This window comes from Orcinus orca, chromosome 3, assembly GCF_937001465.1.
Source record: "Orcinus orca chromosome 3, mOrcOrc1.1, whole genome shotgun sequence".
Classification (NCBI taxonomy): Eukaryota; Metazoa; Chordata; class Mammalia; order Artiodactyla; family Delphinidae; genus Orcinus; species Orcinus orca.
Window position 1 is genome coordinate 79,198,780 of NC_064561.1, and position 14,574 is coordinate 79,213,353.

Consider the following 14,574-nt stretch of genomic DNA (forward strand, 5'->3'; position numbering starts at 1 on the left):
TTTATTTGACCTTATTATTAGATGAGTTTTAAAGTAAATACTGTAGTTTACATTTAGGTCTGTGATGCATTTTGAGTTAATTTTTGTGAAGGGTGTAATGTCTATGTTTATATTAATTTATTATGACCTTAGGTTTGCTAATGACTTGGATACAACACCAAGAACATGAGTCATGAAAGAAGTAATTAATAAATCAGGCTTCATTAAAATTAAAAACTTCTGCTCTGCAAAAGATATGGTCAAGAGAATAAGAAGCCAAGCCACAAACTGGAAGAAAATATTTGCAAAAGACATATCCGATAAAAAGACTGTTATCTGAAATATAAAGAACTCTTAAAACTCAACAATAAGAAAACTAACAACCTAATTAGAAAATAAGCTAAAGATCTTAACAGATACTTCACCAAAGAAGATATACAGATGGCAAATAAGCATATGAAAAAATGCCCACATAATATTTCATTAGCGAAATGCAAGTTAAAACAATGAGACACCACTACACACCTACTAGAATGGTGAAAATCCAAAACACTGAGAACACCAAATGCTGACAAGGATGTAGAACAACAATAACTTATTCATTGTTGGTGGGAATGCAAAATGGTACAGCCACATTGGAGACAGTTTGGATGTTTCTTATAAAACTAAACATACTCTTACCATACACCCCAGCAATTGCACTCATTAGTATTTATTCAAATGACCTGAAATTTATGTCCACCCAAAAACCTGTACACGATATTCATAGCAGTATAGAGTCATTGACTGTAAAAAATGTACCACTCTGATGTGGGATATTGATAGTGGGGAAGGCTGTGTGTGTGAGGGGGCAGGGAGTATATGGGAACTCTGTACTTTATGCTCAGTTTTGCTGTGAACCTAAGACTGCTCTAAAAATTAAAGTCTATTTTAAAAAATGAAAAAAAAAATACTGTAGGAATAGCCTTTTTCTTTATTGTTTTCCAAGACTGTGACCACACTACGCTATTAAGCTTTATTAAATTGTTTTACATATCATCTGCAGAGGGATCACCTCAGGAGCTTGTCAAATGCAGACTCCTGGGCCACACACCTGGAAACTTATGAGTCTGCATTTTAACAAGAAGCTTGGTAATGTTATGCACAGTAAACTGAGAGCCACAGTACTGCAAGGAAAACTTCACATATGATTTATTTTACCCAGTTAATATTTGCCATGTCAACTTTGGATTCCTTTTCTCTGCTTCAAAATTGGCTTTTTAATGGGCATTTAAGGAAGAACTTAAATCTGATGTAGAAACATAGTATAAAAAGTTAGGAGTAGTTGCCTCTGGATGGTTAGATTACAGGTGATTTTTATATTTTCTCTGCTATTTCTTCAAGTAGTTTATCATAAACGTGTTACGTTTTGAACTAGAGATAAGGCTATACATATGTATTATAGAAAGATGCCTGAAAGAAAATACATCAAATATTAGCCTTGGTGTGTCTTAATGGTGGTTTTATGAGTGATGTTTATTTTTTTTATCTTTAAGATTTCTTTTATTCAAATTATTCATCAAATAATTATCTTCGGTTGAAGAGACACTGGCTTCTCTCCAACAGAACGGAAATTGTGTGTGGTTTATTTGGTGGGGAATTAGGAGAGAAGGAGATTATTTGAAGAATGTTATTTGATAAAATCTTAAATATCAAAGTATCTGCCATAAAGAATAAGTCTTATGAATATTTTTCATACAAGTAATGATCTTATAACAGTAATGCCCTGTATTTGCAAATCCCAGTACGAAATCGTGGGCAGTAGCAGCTGCTCCTGGAATACCCATAGATATAATTGTATTAATTATCATATCGTGTGAAATATATACAGTACCATATTTAATTTTCATGTATGTAATATGCTATATTTAAATGCATGTATGTGTAAATGTCTATAAAAAAGTTTTTTAAATAAGGTTTTGTTTTTTAATACTATTAAATAATGCCTTTGGTGTATAGAACTGAGTTCTGTTTTCTTCAGAGATGAGAGCTCCCCACTATTTCCTATTCCTTTTCAGACAGCCTGAAAGGGACGTGTTGGCTCAACATCCAGGACAACCGCTGTGAGGTGAACATTAACGGAGCCACTCTGAAATCCGAATGCTGCGCCACCCTCGGGGCTGCCTGGGGGAGCCCCTGTGAGCGGTGTGAACTAGGTAGGAGCCTGGCCAGCGGGCTTCTGGGCTTCGCATCGGAAAGCTTCTTCCTCAATAGGCATCTCTTTCTCTGTATATTTCCACCATGAGGCAGACCATAAGATCATTACCCTCCCCAACATGTTGTCTTTTCTGGTAAAATGTATTCACTTCTTGAAATATGTATTTGGTTTATCCTTTTACTATAAGCAGACCTTCTGAATAGTTTGGATAAGGAAGGGAATCAACTAGAATTTAGCTACTGGGTGACTATCAGTATCCTTCAATATTCTTATTTGCATGTGTCCCGGTAGAGCATGATGTCTCTTTTCTCTAAATCTTTTGTTTACTTGTGATTTGGTTGACAGTGTGAAAGCAAAAGGAAATTGTAGGAAAAATTATGAGAATCTCAATATGGGTCAACACCAATGGAGTTACCACAGCATGTCATGTGCTCCACTGAATTGAACAGAGGGCAGCTGGAGTCCTTTGCCTCTAAAGCCCAGATTGTGGTTTTTATTTAGTTCAATTTAGATTCCATTATACTGTTTCTTGAGCTTAAGACAGTTGTGTTTTTTGTAATGAAGTAAAAATGTGTCCTTTGTTCTCACAGATACAGCTTGCCCAAGAGGGTTTGCCAGGATTAAAGGTGTTACTTGTGAAGGTGGGTGCATTCTTGAATGACATTGTTAAGTCTTTAGAGCAGTATTTAAAATTAACATTCACTGGGGCTTCCCTGGTGGCACAGAGGTTGAGAATCTTCCTGCTAATGCAGGGGACACGGGTTCGAGCCCTGGTCTGGGAAGATCGCACATGCCGCGGAGTGACTAGGCCCGTGAGCCACAACTGCTGAGCCTGCGCGTCTGGAGCCTGTGCTCCGCAACAAGAGAGGCCGCGATAGTGAGAGGCCCGCGCACCACGATGAAGAGTGGCCCCCGCTTGCCACAACTAGAGAAAGCCCTCGCACAGAAACAAAGACCCAACACAGCCAAAAAAATAAATAAACAAATGTGGGGTTTAAAAAAAAAAGAATTTAAAATTAATAAAAAAAATTAACATTCACTCTCACACTTTGGAGATATTTATCACTTTCAAAAACCTTGGAATTTCAATAAAAATACTAGATGTAGTCAACAAATGTTTTAGAATAATATTCTTAGGAAACAGCTTAGAATTTCCCATTTCTCCTCTTTATGCTGTTGGATGAATTTTTGTGAGGACATCACTAGCCTTTAAGGCACAGAACAGCTGGCAAAGGTGTATGTCTGGGATGTGTTTTATGGACGGGCAAGACTGTGGTAGTTTTCACAGCTGGTACCCAGGAAACCCGGTGGCTTCGTTGTGGAATATTTCTGCTTAACTCAAGTAATAATCCACATTGTATTGCAGAATGAATATGCTATACAGGAAGTAAGACTACACCTGCTTTTTCTACTTGTAACATCTTTTTCTCTCTGCTTGCTTCATTTCCCTGCAGACGTTAATGAGTGTGAGGTGTTTCCTGGCGTTTGCCCAAATGGACGCTGTGTTAACAGCAAAGGATCTTTTCATTGTGAGTGCCCTGAAGGCCTTACGTTGGATGGAACTGGCCGTGTGTGTTTGGGTAAGTCCATGCTGTCTTGTGTTTTATGCATGAAACCAAGCATGAATTTTCTTATTTTTTTGGAGAGTGGCCTGACCAAAACTATTTGGTCTATAGCTGGAAAACTTGCTTTAAGTGAGATATTTGGGGGAAACTCACCAGAGGATATTTTTCAAGTGAATGAATTTAAATGAAATGGTTTCTGTATAATACAGAAAGTTAGTATACTCTCAAATTTATCTCAAAAATTCATCTTCCCCGACTGAAACTCTGTACCTATTAAACACTAACACCCCATTTATCCCTCTCCCAGCCCCTGGCATCCATGCTTCTACTTTCTGTCTCTATGAATTTGACTACTCTAAGTGCCTCATAGGAAAGGAATCATACGATATTTGTCCTCCTGTGACTGGCTTGTTTCATTTAGTGTGGTGTCTTAAAGGTTCATCCATGTTGTAGCATGTATCAGTATTTCTCTCCTTCCTCAGGCTGAGTGGTGTTCCATTGTATATATGTACCACATTTTATTTGTCTACTCATCTGTCGATGGATGCTTGGGTTTCAGCTGTTGTGAATAATGCTTCTATGAGCGTGGGCCGTACAAATATATTTTTGAGTCCCAACTTTCACACACACACACAAATTATAAGTTCTTTAATCAGATATTTTAGGCTGTTTAGTCTTTCACACTGAGTCAGTGGAAGAAGAGAACTATGTATATTTTGAACATAGAAAAAAATGGGAGACTCGCATTTGAAGTTTAACATTTACCAGCCCATTGCAGCTGTGCTCCTTGACAAGACAGGGGGGAAAGTCATGGCAAAGTTTGGATGTGGCTTCTGTGTGAAAACATTGACTGATCCTACCTCTTCCTTTACCATCTTCAGAATTTAAATTTTCTTAATGCTTTATTTTCTAAAGATTTTAAATAAGGAAGCTCTTTCTGTCAGCATTGTATTATAGAAATGCCTAGCTGACTTTATTTTTTATCAGCGTTATTCTTGACTAAACTTAAGTTTCATGATTGAAAGAGAAACTTCTATTGATTCTGTGTTGTCTCCGAACAATTTTTTATTTACTTAAGGGATTTTTTCCCAATATCTTATGAAACAGTAAGTTTTTAGTTTGTAAAATAACTTTACATAGGCTTGTATTTGAAATTTAAGCTTGTAGACAAAGTGTGAGCAATGGTAGTATTATATTCCAAGATCTTCAAGGTATTTAAATAGGTATTCTAAAATTATATCTTAACTAAGTATTCAAAAAATTATATATTAAAAATTATTCCAAAACTCTATAATAAATATTTTTAAATTATTCTATTCAAAGATCTTTAAAGTATTTTAAAAACAGGGATTTTTAAAATTAGTAGTAGGAAAAAAGTTTGCAACAGCATACAGTTTAGTTATTATAATTAACACAAATTTTATTTTAAACTAAGTTTTGACAGCATATTTAAATTTGGATACAAAGTATGACTGTAAAATCATTTGGAAAAAAAATCATATGGAATTGTTTAGAAATTATAATATCCAAAGTCCAATTATAAAGAAAACTTCTTTTTGGAGTTTTATTCTTAAATTATCTCCAAAGTTTAGAAAAATGTAAAGTATCTTTTGAAGGTGACAAAGTAATAGTATCAGTATGGTCCAATAACTAATGAAATCAAATTGCCTTCAGTAACTAAATGATGCTATATATGAATTTATATCATTGATTTTAAATTATCACTCAGCAAAATAAATTCTCAGTAATATCACTCAAAATCATGCCTTTGTAATATTCTAAGAGGATATATCGGATTCTTCATCCTTGTACTTTTGTTAAATGCTTCTTTTTTTAACATCTTTATCGTTAAATGCTTTTTGTCACTACTTAGATTTTGCTACAATAACTTACCGTGGCTGTGAATGTGAGAAGGTTTCAAGAGATTGGCATATGAAAATGGAAAATATTCTGAGAACAAAAGAGATAAACTGCTCTGATAGAAGTTGATCTAAATCAAACTCAGATGCTTGCAGGGGCCAAGAAGTTAACATAAATGAGTGAGGTGGTAATAAGGAGTAGTGGAGACTGCAACAAACTGTAAAGCACATGTACTATCCAAAGGTTTCCAAAATTAATATTAAAATCAAAACATTCACAGGCCATATGTTGACAGTGTTTTGATTCCTGATGTAAATATTGATATGAAACTCAGTAGTAAACGCACAGGATTACTCTACCAGGCTCTTATAACTTTTAACATATGTAATTCAAATGCTTTTTCCCCCCACTAATCACAGAATTGCTCATATTTCAGTGGCCCTAAAATATGCTAAAGTTATTTGTTCTTTCTGATGTCAGTGATACAAAAAAAGGATCATAGCTGATGATAAGAAGGAATCTTATCCCAAGGGAACCTTTTCTTCCTGAAGGTGTCAGGTGAGAATTAGGTAACACTGAAGGAGAACCCACCTGTTCTCTCTTTAAATGACTGTCATTATGGTATCCATTTCAGGAGGTCAGGGACTCTGTCTCCCGCTCATTAGTGTGTCTCCAGGGCCTGGCCTCATCCCAGGGCCTAAGCAGGTATTTGGTATGTGAATGTTCAGTGCATCTTACAGCTTAATCTCAAACTGTGGTTCCCTCTCCCTGTAGATATCCGCATGGAGCAGTGTTACTTGAAGTGGGATGAGGATGAATGCGTCCATCCTGTTCCTGGGAAGTTCCGCATGGATGCCTGCTGCTGTGCAGTCGGGGCGGCTTGGGGCACTGAGTGTGAGGAGTGCCCCAAACCTGGCACCACGGAGTACGAGACCCTGTGCCCCCGGGGGCCTGGCTTTGCTAACAGAGGGGACGTTCTTACTGGGAGGCCATTTTACAAAGGTAACCGTCAGCAGCGCATTTGGTCTCTCTGCACTAAAGCTCACCTTCCGCATTCTCTGAAGATTGATTTTGCCTTAAACATTTGATTTCCCACTTTATTTTCTTTGTTAAACAAAACATGCAACCAGCCTTATGGCCCAGGAGTATAAATCACCTGTACAAGTTGGTGTTGAAGTGAAGATACTAAAAAAGACAGCTAATCTCACTTTTCTTACAGCCTTCTACTGTACTGCTGCTTTCCTCAGCACAGCCTGATGAGATGCAGCCCTGATGTTGCAAAAAGTTCTCTATCTCCCCTAAACTTTACAAAACAAATAGAAATAAAAGGATCAGAACTGTTCAGTAAAAATACAGAATCTTTTTCACAGTTGGCACATCCTGTGTGGCATCAATGTAATCATTGAAAAATTTGATATCCCCCATTTTTACTTGAGTACATTCTTTTCCATCATGTTAGATTTTTAACTTAAAATGATGGACCTACCCTTTTATTTTTTAACATCTTTTTTGGAGTATAATTGCTTGACAATGGTGTGTTAGTTTCTGCTGTATAACAAAGTGAATCAGCTATACGTATACATGTATCCCCATATCCCCTCCCTCTTGAGCCTCCCTCCCACCCTCCCTATCCCACCCCTCTAGGTGGTCACAAAGCACCGAGCTGGTCTCCCTGTGCTATGCAGGGATAGCAGTGCTTCCCACTAGCTATCTGTTTTACATTTGGTAGTGTATATATGTCCATGCCATGCTCTCACTTCATCCCAGCTTAAGGATAAGCTGGACCTACTCTTTTATATCAACCGGCTCTACATTCCAGCTCTGTTCTGCCTGTAGATATCAATGAATGCAAAGCATTCCCTGGGATGTGCACGTATGGAAAGTGCAGGAATACAATTGGAAGTTTCAAGTGCCGTTGCAATAGTGGCTTTGCTTTAGACTTGGAGGAAAGAAACTGCACAGGTGAGACTATTCTTCTGTTGTACTGGGTAAACCTTGGCTCTCTTTCTTTTGCTATTGGGAAGTACTGCCTTTAAAAGCCCATCTTCTCACTAGGAACATGTACATTGTTCTTTTTATTTCCTTTTCCTGATGCCTAAACCACTTCTCCAGCAAACTTGTGAGAGAGCTGCAAAAGAGCATGAAAATAATATCTGTGCTACCTACAAGAACAATATAACAATAGGATTTTCAGAATATATGAGTACTAAAGAATATAGCCATTAAATCAACACTTGTATAAACTTGACATTCTGTTACAAATTTTAAGGTTTGTAATAGAGAAGTTGTAACTTATTTTCCTCATCTGTGGGCAGTTTTCTTAATATTATGCTTCAGTCACAATCCATATCCATACCCTTATCCTTCTCTCTAAGAAAATACACAAAATTCCAAGTTTTTCTATTAGGTAATATAACAAATTATTCCAAACACTTGAAGTATGTCTCCAAGGTCTTGTTTTCAGAACTCTCGTTTTACATATTCTCTTTGGAATTTTCCCTTTTCTCCTGCCCCCACTACGCGTTCCTGATCTCCATTGAAGTGTCTCTTTTGACTTCTTCCTAGCTTCGTACTCCATAGCATCCTAGTGATTCACTCCTGGCCCTACCCAGCCTAGACTATCCCCTGAGCATTTCACAACTATCCATCTGGTCTTGTGGAGTTCTGCCGTCTTGTCTTTCTGCCGTGCCTTCCATGCCGATCCCCAACTCCTAACCCCCTCACCACTGTTTTCTCCACTCGGGGCTGCTGAACTTGGTGGGGAGAGCCTGAGAAAAGGTGACCGAGGTCCCTGCATTCGCCCTCAACCAGGCCTTTGCTGCTGCTGAGCGATACTTGTATTCACCTCTTTACGTCCCTTAATAAATTTCTCTTAGCGGCACTTCTAAACCTCTTCTGGCTTACACACCCTCTCGTATCGCTATTCATTCCTTTTCTTCTTTATTGAAGTCAAACCTGATTGCCAGGACCCTTCTCACACACCCTCTTCTCTGGTATAAAATGTCCTTTTCCAGCCCTACTCTCTCCTCCATTTCCAGAGAAGGGAATGTGATGTTCTTCTGCAATTTTCCAGCGAAACTCTCTGCTTTCACTCTCCTTCCCTCTTTCTTCTCCAGGCCCTTCTTAGCAGAGTTCACTCCTCTCTCTCTGGCATCTCCCCCTCTTTACTGGTTTCTTTCCCTAGACCTGTAAACAAGTGCAGAGCGTCTCCTCAGCCCTCCTTTTCCCTCAAGCTACCATGCTCTTTTCCTACTTTCACCTCTCATTCCTCTCTTTTAAGTAACCATTTGCTTTGTAGCCCCTGAATGCTGACCTCCCTCCTTCAGGCACACATATATATACTCTTAAAAAACACCTTTGCCAAGTTCAAAAAAATCTTTCTCTCAGTGCATATTCTCCTTGACCTCTGGCCAACCCCCTCCTTGATTTTCTTCTCTCTTAGCTTCCATGGTATTTCCCGTCTGAGTTGTCCTATCATGACTATGATGTTCCATCTCTAATCTTCCCAGATTCTTCTTGTCTTTGGCATTTTCCATCCCTTGGGCATTTTCCAAAGTCCTCTGCTTTCTCAACATTCTGCCTCTCAGAATTGCATCTACCATCACGCCTTTTTGGATGGCCTCTGTTGAGCTGACTCCTAGGTGCCATCTCTAGCTCTCTAGTCCTCCTGAGTTCCACTCCTGCATTTCTAACTCCCATCTGGACAGTTACTCTTTGTTTTCGTCTCCCTTTGTCCCACCCCCCTTCCTCTGCCTAGGGACTTCCTTGGATATATTAATAGTATCATTTCACTCAGGATTGAAGCCTCAGACTTAATTTTGACACCTCCCTCTCCCAATAGAAAAGTGAAAAAGTTATGTATATTCTTCCATCAAAATGGTTATTTCAAGTACTTGTACTATTTCTTCTACACTATTGCTGCTGTAGGTTCAGCTCCTCAGGAAACAGATTGAGCAGAGATTAGCAGGCACGAAGGTTATTAAGGATTGGTCTTGGGAGGGGGGGAAAGGAAGCAGAAGTGGGCTGTGATGCAGTCCCAATGTGGTCCTCAGCCCACCTGCCCCGGGAGCTCTGCATCTGGGAAGCACATCACAGTTGTCTTGATTAGGGCGGAGGGGCTAGGTGTTTATGTACCTGCATGATGAATCTTTGCATACATCTGCCCCAAGAAGGGGTGTGACTGTGAGGAAGGTCCGCTTAGCTTAGGTGCTTCCTGAAGACAGTTCTCACCTCAGGACTTTCTGCCAGCCGCAGTCCCGACAGCTGAGGGCAAGGACGCGTGAGTCCTTCCTTTTTGAAGGGGGACCTGGGCAGCACATCGCAGTCTCTACTACACTGCAGATTCCTCCAGCGTCTCCCACCCCAGTAAGTTTCCAATTAGATCCTTCATTTTCACAACCACCAGGTTTTTCATCCTAAAGCAGGGCTTGGATTGTATAACTTCCCGCAAAACAACTTCTATTGACTTAGATGATCCTAGACGTAGATAAAGAAGCTTTTCCAGTTCTGACTGCCCTGTTTTTGGTGTGAAATTAGCCAAGTCACTTAATGGCTCTGAAACTCAACTCGTTTATACTGTATAAGAGAAGTTTGTTGAGAGCACTGCGGTGTTGTGGGATGCAATGTGAAAGGACAGTGGGACACGGTTGGCTGCCCTTCTTCACAGCATGTAAGGCCCATCTTCTGCTCCCCACGCTGGCGCCCTCAGTAACCGTACCTATCTTACCTGTACTTGCACCCATTATCAGCCTCTCTATGACTTGATGTTCCCTGAAATGCATTAGTTTTCTTCATCTGTGCATTTTATCTCTTGCCCTTCTATTTATTCTACATCTTTAAAGTTAGAATTTCTATGCCATCTTCCAGGATCAGTTCAAAAGCCACTTCCTCCAAAATGCTAATTCTTAACAGCGAATAGCTTTCATATATACTGCCCTCTTTATGAGACAAGAACTGTTCTCAGCACTTCAGAAACATTGGTTCGCTTACTCCTATGAGGCAGGTGCTACTACATGCCCCATTTTACAGATAAAGAAACTAAGGCACAGAGAAATTAAGTGACTTTCCCAAGCCCCTACACCCAGAAGATGACAGAAGTGGGATTTGTGCCCAGTCATCTGGTTCCAGAGTTCATAATCTACACTATGCAGCTCCCACCACATCACATCAGCCAAAATCTGTCCCTCCTCTGCCATTGAACTTATTCTGTGTTCTTCATATGGCTCTCATCACCAGTTCCTAGATACTGATAGATAAAAATTAAGAGAATTAGTGTGCATATTATTACCTGCTTAATTGAATCAATCAATTTTGTTAAGACTTTTGTTTAAAAGAAAGTACCTGCATTTTTTCAGTATGTCCTGCAATTGGGAAAAATCAATAGAAAGAAAACAAAAGCTGGGAGAAAGCAGGGGCTGAGACTACCCTCCCTACCCCCCGCAAGAGAATGTGTGCAAATTAGCCATTTATAAATCCTGTGATAGAAAAACTTAAAAATTTAAATTCACGAGAATAAACAGATGCTGGCAAAAACATTTTTCCCACTCTGACAAAAATATTTAAGCAAGTCATGTTTTCTTAATCTTATTTTACAGACATACTGCTCTATTGAAAATCTTGATTTCAGGAATGGGAGATTTCTCAGAGAATCTTATTTTTGAGAGTCTAAGTGCTGCTATTAAAGATTCTTATTTACTGTAGTATGTAAAAATTGACAAACGCAAAAGCCCATCATTATCGTTTGTTTTTAATTTTAAAATTAAATCAGTAGGCTCTTCCATCTGAATATGACGCAGAAACACAGTTGGGGCATATTCCACGGCCCTGCCATATAGGCGCGTTCTCCAGCTCAGGGTTCAGTGGTCACATCTGCCTCTGAGGCTGTCTCTGTGGCCGGCTAGCCACCCCTGCTCAGAGGCAGCAGCCCTCTCACGCCCGCACCAGGGGCGGATGTGGGCTAATGCAGCAGAACCAGCGTGGGCTTTGCGTTTTGCATGGGACTCCATCCATATGGCCACTGCTTCCTCGTTTGCCACCTGCCTTGGTCGGCTCATATCCCAGTTGCTTGGTTCATCCTTCTGTTATCATTTCTAAGCCACAAAGAGAAATCCACAATTCCAGAATTCTTAAGGACAAAAAGGGCCCCCTTGCCCATTGGCTGTGACAGTTTTGGCAGTTGGGGAAAGGAATATGCCTGCAGCCCTGTCCCCCTCGAGGTGACCTCCTGAAAACGCATCCTTCTATGCCTCGCCCCTGCTTCCTCCAGCACTTTTGCTCGGAAGGCCAAACCTCTCTGTTTGTTAACACCTTCTCATCTCACTCTGGTTTTCTGAATTTCTTTTAAACCCTGTGAACTAGACATTGACGAGTGCAGGATTTCTCCTGACCTCTGTGGGAGTGGGATCTGTGTCAACACGCCGGGCAGCTTTGAGTGTGAGTGCTTCGAAGGCTACGAGAGCGGGTTCATGATGATGAAGAACTGCATGGGTAAGCTGCTCGGGTCTGCAAACCGGTGTAGCACAGACTCCTTAGTGCGACCTTGGCCTGTCTCAGAGCTGTGAACAGCATGCTTGGCAAGGAGCTGTGGTGAGAGAGAGAACAGATCTAAGTGTCAGACAGGATATCCGCTCCTCGATAGCTCTTGGGGAGCCCCAGGCCCTCGGTGCCTTAATGGCAGTGAGATATTGAGACTGGGTTCTGCTTATTTATAGAATCTGAAGTCACCACAGACTAACTGCTGAGGAGGGAGTCACTGAAAATGTATGGTAGTGGGTGGTGACCCCCAAATTTATATTGTCATGCGAATCCCATGTCCTTTTCCTTACTTGGGTGTTATTACAAACACTCCTGGCATTGCCCACCTTTTAGCCCATCGTTTGATTTTTAGCAACTTATAGGACTCAGCTCATGGGATACAGAAGGTGATCAGTCTAAGAGTTTTCTTTCACTTTAGAGATAGAGACATATGGTGTCTGGAGTTTAGAGTGATATAAAGCGAATATTGTTTATTTTTACCTCTCATGAGCCTGCTCATTTCATACAAGTAAAAGCCTTGATAGCTCACTATCTTTTCAGAGTAGAACTTTAACCTTTTATCTACTGATCATAAAGTGAGGAGAGCGTTATCCCATCTCTTACTAACCCATGTCTCATGTTTGAGTCACAATGACCTCAGATAATGAATCTTTCTCCCATGCTGTGTGCGTGAACGTTTTTTCCTCAGAGTTCTTTAATGGCTCTCACGTTTTTACCTTTCAGACATTGACGAATGTGAACGTAACCCTCTCCTTTGTAGGGGTGGCACCTGTGTGAACACTGAGGGCAGCTTTCAGTGTGACTGCCCACTGGGACATGAGCTGTCACTGTCACGTGAGGACTGTGTGGGTGAGTTTGTCTCCTCAGCACATAAAACCCTCCCAGTTAAACTGGTAAATATCATAAAGATCAGAGGTCATTCTCATGAACTGGTTGGTTTGGGCCTGTGAAATCTAACAGATTAAAATTTGGGAATTCAGAGTCTGTACATTTGGATTCAGGCTGTGTCTTTAGAAGATGCTTACCCCAGTTCCCCTCGTTTTCGTTACAAGCGCACTGGAAAGGACCCTGTGGGAGGGACCCTGTGTCGGGCCTTGTAGTTCCCTCCTCCGGGTCGGCTGGGATGGGACAGCTGCTCCCCTTGGAAGGGCTGCTCCCTGATAGTTTGCCTGTGTGCACACCTGTGCACAAGAATCCACTCAGTGCCCCGTGTCAGTCGTCACAGGGTCTGCTCACCTGTGTGTGAGCTCACGCTCCAACCCCCTCCTCACAGAAGCACTGAGGCCTCTTTACTGGCCCTGAGCTCGGGGATGGGGGGCAGAGGATGTAGGTGCGACCATGGCTGGTCTTGAAGAAGCGTTCCATAGGCTTTAAAGCTTTGATTTAGCCAGGAAATGTTTTCCTCACAGTAAGTCTTTCTTGAAAGTGTAAGCAAATAAAAGTTTAAAATAGACAGATCCCACACCCCCAAATAAAAACATAGCTTGAGCACACCTCCCGACTACTCATGTATTTATTTATAACCCATATTTATATTGCTATGCTAATGATTAGGTGAATCTTAAATCATAGACCATTTTATTTATTTTTAAAATTTTTTTATTCAATGAAAGATTCTTTAAATTCTATCGTGCTTTACAATTCTCAGAAGTTTTGCATTCGTGTTTTTGTATAATCCCATAATAACCCTTTTTTTTTTTTTTAACCCCTACCCCTATCTTGCCCCTCCACCGTTTCCTCTCCCCACTGGTAACCACTAGTTTGTTCTTTGTATCTGTGAGTCTGCTTCTTTTTTCAAACAGACATTTTAAAAGGTGAAAGTTTTAAATATTTTTAATTCCACTTTAATAGTTCAAAAAGCTTTTTCACACAGATAATTACAGAATATTTATTCATGGTTGTGATACCAGTGATCCAGAATCTGTTTCTAAGTTCAGTTTATTTTGCTAATTAATTTTCATGGTTTTTTTTTTTTTTTTTTTTTTTGCGGTATGTGGGCCTCTCACTTCTGTGGCCTCTCCCGTTGCGGAGCACAGGCTCCGGACGCGCAGGCTCAGCGGCCATGGCTCAGGGGCCCAGCCGCTCCGTGGCATGTGGGATCTTCCCGGACCGGGGCACGAACCCGTGTCCCCTGCATCGACAGGAGGACTCTCAACCACTGTGCCACCAGGGAAGCCCTTCATGGGTTTTATAGCTGAAAAAAAAAGTTCCCCTCAATGATATAATGTCCATTATAAAATATGTATTTTTGCATGTTCAATGAAATAAATATTTCATGATTATAAACATAAATCTGCCACATTGTCTTCTTAGTAATTTTGAGAATTTGGGGTGAATTTCTTGTTATATCTGATTTTTACCTTAGATTGTGTTTGACGGGTAACTTGTGTGAGGAAGTGTCACTCTACCATTTTCTTGCTCTTCTCTTTTTGCATTATT

At 40.3% G+C, this 14,574-nt stretch overlaps 1 protein-coding gene across 1 annotated transcript in view; it reads left to right on the forward strand.

The window, feature by feature from the left end:
* FBN2 (fibrillin 2) overlaps positions 1-14,574 on the forward strand; it is a 231,966-nt gene that overhangs the window by 154,158 nt on the left and 63,234 nt on the right. The window contains exons 21-27 of the mRNA XM_004279867.3: positions 2,037-2,174; positions 2,767-2,817; positions 3,631-3,756; positions 6,376-6,603; positions 7,438-7,563; positions 11,959-12,087; positions 12,859-12,984. Coding sequence (XP_004279915.1) covers positions 2,037-2,174; positions 2,767-2,817; positions 3,631-3,756; positions 6,376-6,603; positions 7,438-7,563; positions 11,959-12,087; positions 12,859-12,984 — 924 coding nt within the window. The remainder of the gene's footprint in view (positions 1-2,036; positions 2,175-2,766; positions 2,818-3,630; positions 3,757-6,375; positions 6,604-7,437; positions 7,564-11,958; positions 12,088-12,858; positions 12,985-14,574) is intronic.